Source organism: Protomyctophum parallelum, assembly GCF_964188405.1.
Source record: "Protomyctophum parallelum genome assembly, chromosome: 23".
Classification (NCBI taxonomy): Eukaryota; Metazoa; Chordata; class Actinopteri; order Myctophiformes; family Myctophidae; genus Protomyctophum; species Protomyctophum parallelum.
The window spans coordinates 15,971,389-15,988,927 of record NC_139715.1 but is presented as its reverse complement, the minus strand read 5'-3'; the positions used below and the strand labels follow the sequence as shown (position 1 = coordinate 15,988,927).

Sequence of the window (17,539 nt, the reverse complement as noted above, 5' to 3'; positions counted from 1 at the left end):
CTGCACGTCACTCTCTCAATGTTTCCCATTTCTCTCCACCGTACAACCCCCCAAAATTAGACGTTATAAATACTTTGTAAATCGTCAAGGAACAGTGAGAAGAGAGAGTCTTCATTTCCAATCAATGGTGTGTTGATGAAACTAGCAAAACATTGTTCCCGATTCAAAAAGACCATTGTGGAATGTGGACCCTGCTCGGCGTTGCATTTAGTCATTAATGTTAAGTTCAGGGTGTGCACCGATGATTCCTAAAGATCATTTGGATGCTCTTCTGCATTGCACCTGGTGCTATTGTCCCCATTTAGCAGTCCTTTAAACATCCATTTACAATCACTAACGCTGCATCACAACTCAAGCAAGAGTACGTTACTCATAAATGTTTTGTTATTCCACACGGGCATCGATGGAAATCATAACACTAAAAGAAATGGTGCACTCAGTGCAAACGATGGCCGTGTTGAGTGAGTTAATTAACAGAGATCTTTCACATTATAGCTGCGGAAATCCTGGAGTGCAAACGCTTGGCGTTCTGCCACGGGAGTATGCGGCTGTTAATTGCTGCTGCATCTATACATTAAAGATAGTCTTATCTAATCCTGGAGCCGAATTAAAATGGCTTCAATGTTCTGGCAACCCTTCACTGTCCTGTCTCAATGAACCAGAAATGTATAAAATGTCATATAGTTTATATTTAATGTACTGTGATGCTTCTGAATGAGATGTGCCCACGTAGTTGACCATCATTTTATTGTCGTCCACAGGGGGATCATTTTGTTCTAGATAAGAGGTAAGCAATGTGTTGCATTTGCAGTATTTGATCAAATCTGTACACGGTCCATTGGGCATAGAGCTGTGCCGTATATTGGAAAGGTAATCATAATATTTGTATTCACTATCAATGCTTTTTTTTCATAAATGTTTTACATACTGTTGTGTGTACATGTATTTAATTATGCTTTCAAAATCACAGCCTTACAAATCAAAGATAGTTCGTTTTATTTGTAGTTTTTGTATTGTATCATCCAATTAATGTTGCTAATGGTAACATGATGAGAAAGCGTGTGAGATTATCAGTTACATCAAATCATAGTTAATACTAGTCCCAATCTGTGGGGCAATAGTCCCAGTCCGAGCAACCACAACACAGCAATTACATTCAAAAGCCATATTTGCCTGTGTGCATTTGACAAGTAGAGAATCTGATTGGGCCTTTCTAAAATGCAACTCTAAAAGTCTTTAAAATTTCCAATAAGTGAAATGTCAAATAAATGTCACATTATTCAGCAATTACATAGTGTTGGAATGAAGCTGTTCCTGTTTAACCCATTAAGACCATAGGCCGGTTCCACAAATGTCTTCTAAATCCTGACAGTTTTCTGAAAAACCTATGTTCCTATATCAGTGGTTCTCATGTCAAGGACCCCAAATATTATTATGATGGGGGTTCGCTGAAAATATGTTGTTTCAGGGACCCCCCAGAAGAAGATATTTGAGTTAAAACGTTTTCTGTGAAATAATATGTATTATTCAAAGATTTGCATTTTACATTTTCCCGATTCTTAAAAAAAAAAGCAGATCTACAAGCTCGTAGCGCGCACTCGCCGCACTACGAGCTTGTAGATCTGCTATTTATCAACAGCTAAAGTTCAAAATAACGGTTAGAAGCTACGGTGACACAGATGTGTTCCAGGTCTTAATGGATTAATTCACCTGTCGGTTGCCCGGAGGGTCTTGTCATACCCAGCGTGTCAGACGAGTGCATTATTGTACGCCCCTTCTCTCCTCAGGTCTCAGAATGGAGAGGCGTGCTTGAGCAGCCAACAGAGGCGCCACATGTTCAGGTCGGTATGCCTTGTGTCACGGGTTGCTCCTATGGCTCGCTACTTAACAACAATATAGGAGCTACCCTGACCTAAAAGACGTGGATGGACGTGTGCGTGTGTGCGTGCATATGTCAAACTAAATCAAAAACCGGCACCGGCCCCCGTATCAACAACACCCCCGGTCCACTCACCTGCTGGCTACGGCCAGCTCTGTCGTTGGCCCACAGCCGAAGAGCGGTGCTGGATCGGTAGTCGTTCAGGTGCGGGGATAACAACCCGCGTAGGTATTATTTTTATAGCTTTAGTTTGTTTTCTTCTTTTTTTGGTTCCCCGTAGGGTATTTTCTCTTTTTATGGATTAGTCGTTGCACAGCGCCGACACAGGGTGGCCACAGGTGACCGTCAGTAAACTTTCCCACCACGCGAAGCTCCACTACCCTCTCAACCCACTTTAAACTATAAGCCTACGTAGGACAGCGCTATCCATCCGTTGTGCTTATCTTACTCTAGTCCAGTGCGGCTGGTCGGTGGCCTTCGGATGTGCGGGTCGGTACTGAGTCGCGTCCTCCTCACCATTGCCTCACTCCCTAACCACCATGCTGTCCAAACATTTCCTCCGTCTCCCGTCACGTTGTGATGACGTCTATTTTATGACGTCGTGCTTGCAGTGGCCGGCCTCCAAGGTTGTGACGTAGAGGCGGTGCCAACACAATAAAACAAATAAACAAACCATGTGTGCATGAGGTGGAATGATATGACTGATGTATGTATTGTATATGTGAGACCCTCTGCTGCCCCAGAGCACAATATCCTAACACTTGTCACACACCATTCAGTTCATTACGTCTCTCGTCTCCTTTGCTGCTACCGTGCCAACTAACACGGGCACAACGCAGGGTTACTTTTGAATGTGTGAGTGTGTGAACATTGATAATGGTTTGGCACTTGGACGTTCATAATGTCATTTGACTCCTCCAGTTTCCATCTTTCTAGTGAAGTGCGTACGGGTTAAAAACATGATGCTAGCCTGAACGTAACCGTTTAGGAGAGAAGAGACTTAATTGATTTGTATTTTTTGTTTGCTTATAATAATGCATGCATGTGTTTGAGGGGACAAAATGCAGTCTTGCCTATGTCTGAATACAAATTTGGAACAGTGCCTTTTCAGGGCGTGGCCATTAAGAATGCATGCCAGTTTGGAGCAGGCCTATTGTTTGGCAGTGCTGCTTGCAGCTTTGTCAAGGACCGCGACATGGCTCCTTGTAATGTAAACTCCTCGAGGTCTGCAGTATGGCTGCTTGTAGTGTTCTCGAATACCACTCAACCAAATCGACTTCATCCTCGAGATGCTGCGCTCCCTCTGAGCGATACACGAGACAAACTGTGAAGTCAGTCGGATGAACAGTTCTTGAAATTCTGCGAAGGACAGCCCTACATATATGCATACTGTACAGAGATTTCACGAATACGAAGGTACTGCATAACCAGTTCATGTGCACTCGGTCACTATTTAACACTCTCACTGCGTTGAATTGTGACATACGGTTCACTGCTGGTATTTACAATAACCTTTGAAGCATTGCCCGGTCTCGCATGTACGTCCGTTTCACGAAAATCCACCGTAAAATGTTGTGATCGTTTGTCGTCATGTTGAAAAATAATACAAACTGCGGATCAACAACAAAGAGCGGAGGACGAGAGCAGCCGCTAAGCGCCACCATTGCCCGTTCCAATGCATTGAGCCTCAACTTCCCAGAAGCCCCTGCAAGACAGTGATAGGTCGATTTCCGGTTATGTCATCCCAAAGCGTCATCCTCGTCGCTCTGTCCGAGGGAAACCTCTTATTAAACATATAAAACAAAAGGCGAGTTTAGCGGGTTTAGCAGGGAAAGACGATGGGAAAAAAGACAGGTTTAGCGTGTTCCGCAGTCAAAATGTTAAGGCTGATGATCAAGGAATACGTAACAAATATGCTCTTAGAGATCAAACTAACAGCCATGGACCTCTACTGAAGTCGTAGATGAGAAGCATCCTCTCCACACACACACTCTGATCCCTCTGTCCTTTGGCTCTCCAGTCTGCGGGCCGGACGGTCTGGCGCCAGCCGGCAGAGCAGCTCAGAGACGGAAGCCACGGCGCGGTACGGCGAGCTGCGCCCGTGGAGCAGCACGGACAGCTCGGACAGCTCCAACCGCCTGGCGCCGAGGCCTCCCTTCACCAAGGCCAGCAGCTTCAGCGGCACCTCCACCGCTGCCGGCCTGGTCCGAGGAGACAGCACGGCTAGCAGCAAGAGCACCACCGGGAGGCTCTCCAAAACAGGCAAGTACAGGCTGGAATCCACACTGGGCAAGACTTATAGAGTGTCGCAGTCCCGCCCCCAAGAATTCTCCATTAATTTGTCCCATAGACGTTTGAAGAAGTATTTATTAAAATACCTTTTAAGCCTCGGACAAAGCCAACTCTTGTTGTGACAAATCATGACAATAAGCCGATCAAATAATTAGAATGAAGAAAAAAAGCACAGGGTACAACACTTTTTAGTTTTTCTTCTTTCTAATTATTTGATCGGCCCAAAACATTGTGTTTATTGTCATGATTTGTCACAACAAGAGTTGGCTTTGTCCGAGGCTTAAATGTCTTTAAATAAATACTTTTTGAAACGTCTATGGGAAAAATGAACGGGGAATTATCTTCCGGGCCTGTCGTCGTCATGATATATGAAATACCTATGTTTCTGTCAGTGGTTCTCAAACTGTTTCATGTCTGTCAAGGACCCCCAGAATTATCTGTATTTGGCCACGGACCCCCATCATCTGAAAATATCTTGTTCCAGGGGCCGCACAGAAGCAAATATTTGAGTTTAAAATAGTTTAGATCAGCTATTTTCAGCATGCATAAGTCTAAAATGACTTATACAACAAGTGAAAAAAGGTAGGCGACGAACATTTTTTGTCATAGTATTAGTCGACGAAATCAACTGCGATGGTAGGGTGGAGCAGATCAAGTTGTCGGATGCAGTTTCAGCTTCAATTTCAGCACACAAATAGTCTGCTGTCCAAAATAAATGAGTAAATAAATAAACTGCAGGGCGCGCTTTGCTATGCCAGACTCGTATTAGCCTGTCGTTCTTATTTCTAGAATGTTTATTTATTTATTCAACATTGAGCACCGGCAGAGATCGTGTCAAACATTGATCTGATTATACCGTAATCAAGATTCCGTTCCTTGTCTTGGAATAACGCGTCCTATCTTCCACGGTGGAACCAATTACACAACACATTGCATTAACAAACACCCGAGAGATGTTTAAAAGCAGAATCTTCCACGCTTTCCGTGAGGAGAGTAGTGTTTCTTGGCCCAATCTCGCAGAGGAGGGGAAAAAGTCAAGAGTCAAGTCTTTATATGCCAATGAAGTCTTCAGGCTTTGCTGTGCTGTGGCAGGAAGCTCTCCGTCTCTCTCTACCAAGGGTTTTTTCTCAGCAGGATGCATCGGGGGAGGAGAAAAGAAAGAATTTCAGTGATGGAGGAGCCACACCAAAAACCGTGACAGAGGCAGAATAAAGCGGCGCCGTTCCGTTGCATAATGTATAACGTCTGGGCCGCGGCACGGCGGCCAGATAACGTTTGTGCCATTCCTCCAAGTGCATCTGGGCAGGGGTGGAAAAAGTACTCAGTTGTTTTACTTTACGAAAAGTATAAATACTGCAATGTAGAACTACTCCATTACAAGTAAAAGTATTGGCATCAAAATGTACTTAGTAAAAGTCATTGTGCAGAATGTCCCATTTCAAGTTTTCAAATGTATAAAAATATTTTGAGAATAGATTAAATGTATATAGGGCTGAAGTGGGTAATGTATGTTTTGCAATAATAATCAAAATCTACAAAGTAACTAGTAACTAAAGTTTTCAAATAATTTCATACAGAAGGATGGTCTTCCTGCTTTCTTTGTCGCACCTCCAACGGTGCCGTGGTGGACTATGCATGGCAGGGGCGTCCTCTTCCCTGAGCCAAGCCTAAGCCTGACCGCATACCAGAAAGGTAAGTTTTGCTGCAGGGTCATCAGCTGGGGACCACCATTCATGGATGTTTCACCCCTTATCCAGAACATCTCCTGGTGATGGGGCAGTGAACATGGACGTCTCCCTGACACCCCCTTCAGCACAACTTATTTTGATGTTTCCCCCCCAAAACTTGTCTCGTCGTCTCAGCCAGAGCCAGTGACTTGCTTTCTCTGCTTCCTCTGACAGTTCTTTAGTGGCCTTGCTCAGTCTGGCTCCCCGTAGCCCACGTCCTTGAGCAGGCGTGACGTGGAGTTACCAACAAGGCCTCTAGCTCCCACCTCCACCGGGTACGTCCTTGCACTCCATCCACTTTCCCTGCACTCCGCAACCAGGTCTGCATATTTTGCCATCTTTCTTTCGTAAGCAGCTTCCAGTCCCTCCTCCCATGGCACTGTCAGTTCGATCAGCAGTACTGACTGACACTGCTGCAGACCATAGCACCACATCTGGTCTTAAGGTGGTGGTGCAGATTTCCGGGGGGAACTGGAGCTGTCTACCCAGATCCACTTCCATCTTCCACTCCACCCCTGGTGTTAACAGCTTAGAGGGTGTTGCTCTCTTTCTGGAGTGTTCTGCAGGATCCGCCTGCCTGAGGAAGTGGATCCTCTGTTGGCTCCTTGATGGACTCAGGTTATTGGCCTCCTGGCGACATTTCTCCAGCACCTCTGCCAGCTTCCTGAGCACTTGGTCATGCCACCATGTGAGCCGGCCCTGTGTCAGAGCGGTTTTGCATCCTGACAGAACATGCTGGAGTGAGACATTGATGGTCCCGCAGAGATCGCAGGATTGCTCTGTTCCAAACCACTGATGGAGAATTCGAGGGCTCTGGAGCGTGTCGTAGGTTGCTCTAATGAGGAAACTGAGTCGAGCTTGTGGCAGTTTCCAGAAGACCCAGTTGATTGCTCGGCTCACGACACCCTCCCAGTTAGTCCACCGGCCCTGCTGTCCCTGTGCTACAGACTTCACTCGGAGCTCCTCCTGTTCCACTCTGGTGACCTCGGCAACAACAAGGTCCTTCCTCTCCTTCCTGTTTGCCTTGGACCAGAGGATGAGTGGGTCACTCCATCCAAGGCCTGCCCGCCCTGTCTGGACCCTGCCCACAACCTCCTGATGTTGAAGCCTGCCCATCACCTCCTCCACTGCCCTCCACTTCCTTCCAGTCGCAACTCTAGCATTTGCTTCTGCCACGGTCCTGTTGGAGGAGAACCTTGCCTTCTCCTGCCTGTAGCCCAGGGTGATGGATTTCTCCTGCCTGTAGCCCAGGGTGATTTCAGGGGTAGCTGGAGTGAGTTCCGACCATAATAAGGCCAGCTGCTGTGAAACACTGTGGCAGCCCAAGCCATTTTCGGATGAAGGATATAATAATAAAAAGTACAATAGGCCTACTTGCCTCTGCAATGTAGTGGAGTAGAAGAATGCCAACCCGAGCGAAAATAGGCCAGGCGTCACCTGGCAAAAATGTGACATACTCAAGTAAAGTACAAATGCCTCAATTGTACTTGAGCATAGTGCTTAAATAAATGTACTTAGTTCCTTTACACTTACCACTGCAGCGCAACGGCATTTGCGCGGTTGGAAATATCTCTTCTCTCGCTCTGCCATATGTTGTGCTCTGTGACACACATGCAAACAGGGAAGATACATTCTGGTTTTTCCCTTTGTCTGTCAGTATGGAGACACATATTTGACTCTGTACTTTTTTATAAATAAGATAGATCTTATTCTGTTTTCCACAGGGAACTTGCTGCCTTTTCTCCCTGCAGTGCTGTTCTCATCTCTCTCTCTCTCTCTCTCTCTTTCGCCCACAGACCACATTTTTATGCAATAGTCTGCACCGCATGTCTGCTTAAAATCAGACAGTTGCCGCATCTCGCTCCGATACAGATTGAATTGTATTGTTGTTGATTTATTTTGTACGTTCAGGCCCTTTTTACATTCATTTGTGTCATTGGTTGTTAAATACGGAGATAACATCCGAAATCACTCTTCCCGCTTCCCCAGGGTCCGAATCTTCCAGCGTCGGTTCTTCGTCCAGCTCTCTTTCGCGCTCCCAGCCTCCCCAGCTTCCGGCTCCGGTCCCGCCCCTAGGCAATGGCGTCCCCGGCAGCACGCCCACCACCGGCGCTCTGCCCAACAACGCCGAGGCCAAAGCCTCTCCCTGCCGCCCCGAAGTAGCAGCCAAGACTGGCCCGGCTGCAGCAGCGCTGCAGCCTGCGCTCTCCACCGTCGCCCCCACCGCGACTAACTTCTACCTGGTGCCTCTGGAAAGCACAGGGATGCCGCCCGGCGCCACTGTTCTGGTCAACACACACACAGGTAGGCATGTAACGATATATCGATATTAATCCCGCCGATATGAATTGATTTAATACAAATAAAAATAAAATTGACAATGAGAAATGAGACAGACTCCATGCAGTCAATTTCAGTAGTAGAGCACTGTAGAGTGTGTCTGTGACTGTGCCCAGGTGATGGTCGTTGATGCTTAATACATCAAGGAATGCTTAATACATCAAGGAATGCAAATGTTTCTGTCAAAAGTAATGCTACTTATCGTGAACCTCATATCGTGATACTAATCGTATCGTGAGTTGAGTGAATCGTTACTTGCCTACACACGGGTTAGTGTGAGCGAGTGAGCACACAAACATCATGGAGTTGTGAGCTGCTTGCACCAGAGAAATGCACGGCAGAGAGAGATTACATGCATTAATTTGGTGTTGGACTCAGATTTCAAATGCTTTAGCAGGACCGGGCTATACTTTTGGCCCTGTGCAGTGCTTTAATGAGCGAGATCCGTAGGCCTACCGTAATTACCCTAATTTAAGTGAAAATCGATTTTCTGATTTAAATTTAAATTAGATTAATCGCCCAGCCCTAGCGTGAGTAAAAGAAACAGTCTTTAGCATGTCATTATGAAACGTTTGTTGCTTGCATATATATGGTTCAGACAACAATGTGGTTTCTGGCCGCGGGCAAACGAGTGATCCTTTGAAGGGCTGCTCTTTGACAGGCCTGCCTCTGGTGAATTCTGACGGCAGCGCTGTGCTGTACAACCCTGCTACCGCCGGAGGCCACGCCCACATGGTTGGCAGCAGGCCACAGCAGGCCAAGACCCCGCATCACCACCAGCCAACCGCTGCCCAGCAACAACCACCAACCACCAATCACCTCCTCTCGCAGGTCAGTGGGCACGGCTATATGGCTACATCACTAGACTTGGGGTGGAGGCGCATGGGGTTTGGCAACTTTACTGTAGGCTTCATTAAAATCTCATTCAGCCACTCTTCGAGATTCACGAAGCTATGAGGCCACGGCAACATTTGCCCAAGGCCTTTCCGTCAGAGTTATTCAAAGACGTTATTCAAAAAAAGCAGCCTTTGTAGCAGCAGTGTGAAGATAAAACCAGCTCGCCGTCCAGGAAGCCTCTCTGTCAAGGACGTGTTCTGTTAGAAAGCTGCAACTCTTTCTCAAGCCTGGCGGCACCTAAAAGGACATTTTATCCATAGTCATTCAAATGTTACGGAATCCTGGATACCTCGGTAATTAACTATTTTCGGCTAGACTTTTCAAATCAATCTGCTCTTGATCTCCATTGAAACGCAATAATAACGGGACATCTAACAATGACGGACGTAGTTATCTCGAGATCCGCCTGACTGACCCACTGCAAACTCAATTTACAACATTGTTCCCAATGGGCACCAGACTGTTCATTAAAAATGCATAAAGAATTGCACAATGATGTGTGTTGGCTCTATCTCAAGCAACATTCAAGGCTCAAGGCTAAACGTGCCAAACATGACAGCTGTTATGGTCCTTTAACTTGAGTTCACGACGGTTGCGTCTGGACGGCGTCACCGTTTCGCCCTGGTTAATTTTTTTGACGCCGTCCAAACGCGACGCAACGCAGACCGTAGCGCTCTGCTCCCCTCGCAGTCTCATGTCTTACAGTATGTACCCCCCCATCTCTCCATCTCTCTCTTGTCTTTCCCTCCTCAGCCATTCCGCTCTCCTTTCCAGTCGTCCTCGACCGTGCCTGTTCAGTATTCAGCGGTCTCCTATCCTCCTCCACCTACTCTTCCTCCTTCTGCTCTTCCTCCTCCTCCTCAGTTCCTGCCCTTCTGTCCTAACCAACAGTACACTGTGGTACAGTTCTTTCATCCCTTGTTCTTTGATGTTTTGAAAAAGTATATAGTAGGGATGCACCGATCCGATACTCGTATCGGAGATCGGCGCCGATCCAGGCTAAAATTCTAGATCGGGTATCGGTGGCAAATGGGCCGATCCATTATCCGATCCGATAATTATGTGTAATTACAGTATGAAAACAACTCTACCTCCTCTGTGACACAGCAGTGTAGTATTGACAGTATAACATGTGGAATGCAGCCAGGCTAGCCTGCTCACACATTAACCTGGTCTAATTGTTGCACAGTTATTTAATAAATAATTCAGTGCATTTATATCTGTGTTTGTTACATTTTGTTTTACAAAGTTGGGAAAGTAATGTTTAAGTCAAGCCTTGATGTTGCCTTACACAAAATAATGATTCCAGACTCCACACAGTGAGGCATACAGCTTAATAGGTTATTACGTTTCTTTGTGGGGGGTATCGGATCGGTACTCTGTATCGGCAGATACTGGACCCCCATGTATCGAAATCTGTATCGAATGCTAAAAAGCCGGATCGGTGCATCCCTAGTATATAGTGCCTACAGTAGCAAAATTGGCCTAGGGCCATGCCAATTTTTGTGAGTTTGGAAACAATCCGGAAGAAAACCGGAGAAATATTTTGTTAGCTTACCTTGGTCTCGAGTCTATTATATCGCTAGAAGCTCCAAAGCATTCATATTTTGAACGAGAGGCATGTTGAAGTCAGAAATGAAGCGCGCAGTATATCCATCAGATCAAAACCACAGAGAGCGCCCTGGATTAGGAGAGACAAGGCATTCTTTCTGCCGCGCTAACAGCTAAGTGAACGGTAAGCTAATGACTAACAGAGCTAACGGCCATCGCTCTACGGTGGCCGAGTGTCCGACAAAAAAAAAGGAAAAAATTCAGAATATTCTCCCCTCGCCTGATATCATTGAGGATGCGTTAGGACGTGTACACCTGTCCTATGTACGCGTTGTTTGGGTTTGCGACGTGTGGAGCCGTCCTACGGACGGAAACGGTTAAAGATTTGTTTCTTTGATTTTTCTTTGATTTCTTCATGAAATTACTGAAATAAAATCTTAATTCATGAAAGTTTTAGCTTTTTGTGTTAATGCTTTTTTAAAGTGTTTTGAAATAATAATTGAATACGAAATGTGGGAATGTAATTCAGATCGGTCGAGCTACTGTTCTGGTACTGCGTATAGACTTAAAGTTGAACTTCTACTAGCGTACAGTATGTATGCTACATGCCAGGAATAACACAATATAATATTAGCCTCTAAGGTTTTTTGTTGTCATTATGATTATTATTAAAATATAACTTGCTGAACAGTGAAGATGCATCCATCCAGCTGGTGAAGTAAGGGCTAATTTATACTTTGCTGCATTGCACCGGTAATACATTTCTAAAACTAAAAAAAAGTTAAATAAGTTACTTTCAGGAGTGACAGGCAGGTCGTATAAATAAAAAGTATAAATAAGGTCTCCTGGTGAACTTACAGTATTACTCTACCCTATGTAGATCATGCAACTGGTTAGCCTATTTCTTGACCTGCTTTCAGCCACAGATAAGTCGCCATGGATAATTACACGGATGGAAAATGTCAATCTGTTAATAATTCATTCGCTTCCAGATGTTGACACTGAATAATCCATGACCAAAAGATGTCCCTTTCTCCAGCAGCTTGTCAGATCTAAACGTGAGCTGATGACATAGATACATCTGTAGACCATCCCCCCCCCCCCCCCCCCTCTCTCTCTCTCTCTCTCTCTCGCATTCTTAAAACATTAAGACCCGAGACCAGATTCTGAATCCTAACAGTTTTCTGAAAAACTTCTATATCAGTGGTTCTCAAACTGTTTTACGTCAATGACCCCCACAATGATAGGTATATGTATTTGGCCGCAGACCCCCATCTCAAAATATGTTGTTCCAGCGACCCCCACCCCAGCAAAGATTTGAGTTAAAACGTTCCATGTGAAAGAATAGATATTCAAAGATTTGCACACGTTTGCACGATTTTGATCAGTGAACCAATATTTCAACAGCGCTTGCTCCATTCGTGCCGCTCCTCTAAACCAGAAAGCACGCTGGCTGGGCCAGTTTAAGGCTACCTGGAACACGTCTCCAGGTCTAAGAGGTTTTAGTGGGCAACTCGATCTGACACATTTGCACGTGTAACAAATACAAATCTCTTTTCCTTCCGTCAGCCTGAGACGCTGAACGCACAGTTCAGCCACATGAGCCTGGCGAGGCAGCAGCAGCAGCAGCCGCCTGGCGACGGCGCCCCGGATGCCCACCACCACCACTTCCCCCCGGCCGTGTACCACCACCACCACCACCACGCGTCCCCCTCCGTCGTCATCCACGGGCCTCCTCCTCTGCAGCAGGTGGCCGGCTACGTGCTAGCTGGGCCTCCTGGGGGCTTCCAAGGGGGGCTCCCCCCTACCGGAGGACACCCGGCTCTGGCTCCGGCCAACACCCCCTACTCCCACCACGGCACGAACCCTGGTGCCCACCACGGCTACCCCAGCACCGTGCCGGGCCCCGCAGCTTACCCCCCCGGGCCTGCCATGAACCAGTCGTTTGTCCAGCAACACACCTACATCCAGCAGCCTGTCCCGCAAGTATGAACACCCCCCCCCCCATCGATTTAGTTACCACTCACCAATGTCACATTATCCATAGTCTCCCGTAGCCAGACAACTATTCCACAATCTCCGAGTGCTATATAGACGAATCCACAGAGGAGTGCCCTGGGTGCGGCTATTACTGAGGCGTACCATTAAGCGCAGCAGCACTGATTAGCTACACCTGGCCTACAGGACACTGCTCCAAGGATTACACTGTCTATCTTCACAAACTATCAATAAAGGCAGAAAAGCACAAAATAAATAAATATATATTCTTTTATTTCCATTATTCCATATAAAAAAGGCAGAAAAGCAAAAAATAAATAAAATATATATTCTAATATATATTATTTTATTTCCATTGCTGCTAAGCAGCAAGCTATATATGCTTAGATGATTTCGATTTATATCAGGATACATTTGCACGACTGTAAAGAGGAAACTGAAGCTTTATCTCTTGCTCATGATCAGAGCTTCCGTTCTCCAAACTGTATGACGGAAGCATTTGAAAATTGAGAGAGGCAACAGTCTGGCCATGCGAGACTACATTATGTATGGTCACTGACATGTGCTATTAATTGCCCGGAGGGAGGCCCCCGATCAGCTTTGTTTCACCAAATATTCGCCTATTATGCCATGCCCAAATTGACTTAAATCTGTCAGTCTGGACTCATGGTTACTTAATTAAAGTCTTCATCCACAATCTATAGTAAAGGCCTGCATTAGAAACATAATTCCGTCTCTGTCTGGTGTCAGGACTCTAATTTAAAAAACAAACTATGGAGATTTTAGTTTAGCTTAGTTTCTTAGATAAAAAGGTTTCATATTTAACTCCCAAATCCCTCTTTTTCATTTCCATCTGGAGGTGGATTTAGATTGGAATGCCGAGTGCTTATCATCTCAAATGCCTCTAATACCGAAGTTCTCCATGTGGTTGTTCGTGGACTGATCATGTTGCTCCAAAGGAATTAAAGGAGGCAGTCCCAGGACGAATCAGGCAAAGTCAGCGATTTCCGACTCGTATAGCACCGTAGCACCGTACCGCAAATAAAACCTCTTTCCCACTTTCATAAAATGCCTGTACCTTAGTAGCATATTTAATATCGGCATCCTGTGGGAGCAGGCACCGACGTCAAATGTCCATATACATATTTTCTTTTGTACTGTCACTCTAAAACGTTTCCCTATACCTGCATTGTTATTCTGCCATGTGAGTGTGAATGAAAAGGGTCTGTTTACCGATATTGTCATGGCAATGTATATTAAAAAAGACAACTTTAGTTTTTTTCTACCAAGGTTCATGTTTTAGGTTGTTATTGGAGAAAGTAAAAGATGAGCGTAAATTTTGTTTAATTTGCTGCTTTCTTTCGTTTTAGCGATTTTTGCTATTTTTGACAGGGGGGCGGGGACATTCGAACAAGGGGCTAAATATGAATATTTTGACAATTTTATAGCGATTTATTTTTTTATTATTTATTATATTCCTACTAGACCCCATAAAATTGCATCTGGCCACAAATGATCAGGGGATCTATTGAATGATCATGGGGGAGGTGACAAACTGAAATATTGAGCCTTTAACACACAGTTGCCAGTTCGAACCCGGGGTCCCCCACAGTTAGTGTCGAAGTGTCCTTGAGCAAGACACTGAACCCCGGAATGCTCCCGATGGGCTGGTTGGTGCCTTGCATGGTTTCCGCCGCCATCTGTGTATGAATGTGTGCGTGAATGGGTCAATGTACTGCACAATCTATGTAAAGCACCTTGGATAAAGGCGCTATATAAATGCACCATTTACAATTTTAACCGAATTAAAAAAGGTTGCAGACGCGCTCTGAACAGCATTATGTGCTGTGTGTGGTTCTTGTAGGTTGCATGTTACTGTGCACCAGCCAACTATACCCAGTGCTCTGGCCCGCAGCAGCACCACTATCGACCCTCCGCCACCCCACTGCCCTATAACTGCCCACCGAGCCAACACCTGCCCCAACAGCAAGGTACACACACACATGCACCCTCAGGCTGAAAGTCATGATTGACCAAGACAATGGGGCAAAAACTGCTGTGTCAAGTTGCTCTAAATGTATTATAGTCAAATGACTACATATGTATCAACAGGTATCTAATGTCACTGGTTATGTGTTTTTCCATCAGTTGAAATGGTTGCATGGTGGGAATGTACGGTTCATAAACTGTTCGTAAATAGTGAACACACAACACACAGTCTTCATTTCTTTTGGAATTTGTCCTAGAGTTCGGTGATATGGACAAAATCAAATATCACAATATATTTTTTTACATCATACATGGCATACCTATAGATGCATTAAGTGAATGGCAAATCGAGTGGCAAAGTGAGTGACAAAGTGTAATGCAATCAAATACAACTGTTCTGTTTGGATGTATGGGCTGTCAAGGCCAGAAAGTTTTTTTGTAGTAGTCATTCCCGCTTCCCGAATCACTTCTGGGTTTGATGATGATGTCACGCGCATACCCTATATACAGTAGCCTACTGATACTGTAACGATATTATCATAATATTATTGTGACCTCATGATGATCAGCTCTGTAGCAGTGGCCAGCAAACTGTGTTCTTCTGGATCAGACTAGTGAAGAAACACAGGGAAGGTTGCCGTATATTGGAGAAGTCGATGGGTGAATGCAGGTGTAGGTGCCATCCAGCTGTTTCTCTAATTTCTTTGAAAGTGTCCATGTCTCGGAGCCTTAGAGTAGAATCGGCTCGACGGTCTTCCTAAATATTTTTACTTAGTTTGAACATCTTACTAAACTGGGATGACCAGATCTTATGCAAGTCATTGCAGGCTGACCAGGCCATACCCTTCCTAGTTTGAAAGTCCTTTTGGGAAGATATATGAACCCAAATACTTGTAGTCATCAACCTGTTTCAAAGGAGTGTTTTGATAACGTGGTTATTGTTGGATTTGCATACATTTACATAATATTTACGTATTTAGACTCCTACTGGAAACACAGCCACACTTAAATCCATGAAAGGACAACACTTACTGTATGCCATATCACGATATTACCATCCATAATCCCAGACGATATCTACAGTAGTCTCATATCACGATGTACTGCATCGATATTTCACCCAGCCCTCATTTTCCCTCTGCACGGCTGCCATGGCGAGAGGTTATTTCACTTCTTTGAGTGAACCATTAACTGTTCACTTTGCAGCTTGGCTCCCGCTCTAAAATGTTATTTATTATTTTCGCTCCTGCGTAAAAGGAGGCTCTAAGCGCAGGATGAATAAATATCTCTCCTTTCTCTCCCCCTTTTTCAGCGTGTTTGTTTGTTTCAGTGAGTTCAGACGTCTCCCTAGGAGTCATCCACTTGATTATTCCACCATGCTGTTTTCTTCCTCACTGCAGGAGATGAGATTGTTAGCTCCTGCTCAGTGCTCACTGCAGCTGTGTGTGCGCCCTCTCTCTCTCACACATACACACATGTATACGCACTCACGCACGCACGCGCGCACACACACACACACACACACACACACACACACACATACACACAGAGATGAACACACTTCATTTGCTAACTGGCTGTAATGTTCACACTATTGTGACATCTATGCACGCGCACACACACACACACAATACTCTCTAAGTGGTTGTGATTCTGCAGCAGTGTTCCACCATCTGTTCCAGCAATATAGCTTCCCTGCTGGGGACTGTGGGGAGAAAAATAAAAGAGGACAGAGGACAAATGGAGCTATACCTCTGAGCCGCCCTACAAAGGCAAAGGGACGATAATTACGGATAGCGAAAACCTAGGAAAAATGACTTCCAAAGCCTCACACTTACAGCAATGTTTGTGCAGTTACTGCACATTTGACCCCTCTAAAAAGTTCCAGGCCGAAGCTCTCAGGGGATCTGTATGCTTTTTGGCCCACGGGAGAAATTGCGAGGTTACAAATGTAGGATGGAATGGTTGAGCTAAATTGCCAGCTACTCAAATTTCTAAGGACTAAAAGTTTTTGGTTTATGGGATAGATAGTGCAGCATTGTTGATGCCACACAATGATGAAATAAAAAAAGGCTACTGTCACTCTCATGAGTGTGACTTCGGGAAGTAGGGATTACTGCACAGCCCCAATCAATGTCCACAGGGAACGTGGCGAATTCTACGCACATCAGTAAATCTGGAGCAGGACAGGGCCTCGCTTTCAGACCAGAACGGCGGCTTCTGCGATTATACAGAGGGATACAATGATCCAATATACCATCATTGTTCAGGAGGAGGTTATCAAATAACCATCTCGAAACGCATTACGAGAATGTTTCTCATGCTGTGAAGTGAAGCATGTCTCGTCGGTTACTCCCTGCAGGTTTAGCACAAACCTAAGTATCATTTGCAGCTATTATCCAACACAGGTCTTCTTTCTTTGCCCAATAATCAATGAGCTAAAGGCATTTTGGAACATTGCCCGGACACCGAAGTAACAGTTGTACACTCGTGGCTGTTTTGTGCTCAAAAGGAAGAGAGTGGAAACTTCTGCATGCTCTGTATGTAAGCTTTAAATAAATAAATTAGTGTTTGCGCGACCTCTCCGTGCCATTATCTATGAAACTACGAGCGCTGTCCGTGGTTTTTGATTTGTGATTTTTCCCCCCCGCTCGCGATCATTTCGGCTATCCAGCCTTCATTAGGCGAAACGTCTGTCTCTCAGTTATTATGTAGAAAATAACAAATAATTTAAATGTACTCTTGCCATTGTGTGCAATCCACTACCAATGTTTTTCATGATGGTATTTTGAGTGGATATCACACCAGAAGTCAGAGCGCGGTGGTCTTCCCCATCCTCAGTGCCTTTTTAACATTTAACGTATTC

At 45.2% G+C, this 17,539-nt stretch overlaps 1 protein-coding gene across 1 annotated transcript in view; it reads left to right on the top strand.

Moving 5' to 3' along the window:
* Positions 1-17,539, top strand: part of LOC310854201 (R3H domain-containing protein 1-like) — a 67,490-nt gene that overhangs the window by 33,985 nt on the left and 15,966 nt on the right. The window contains exons 9-16 of the mRNA XM_083758740.1: positions 762-787; positions 1,788-1,841; positions 3,900-4,141; positions 7,888-8,202; positions 8,900-9,069; positions 9,889-10,035; positions 12,256-12,672; positions 14,549-14,675. Of these exons, the coding sequence (XP_083614866.1) occupies positions 762-787; positions 1,788-1,841; positions 3,900-4,141; positions 7,888-8,202; positions 8,900-9,069; positions 9,889-10,035; positions 12,256-12,672; positions 14,549-14,675 (1,498 nt within the window). The remainder of the gene's footprint in view (positions 1-761; positions 788-1,787; positions 1,842-3,899; positions 4,142-7,887; positions 8,203-8,899; positions 9,070-9,888; positions 10,036-12,255; positions 12,673-14,548; positions 14,676-17,539) is intronic.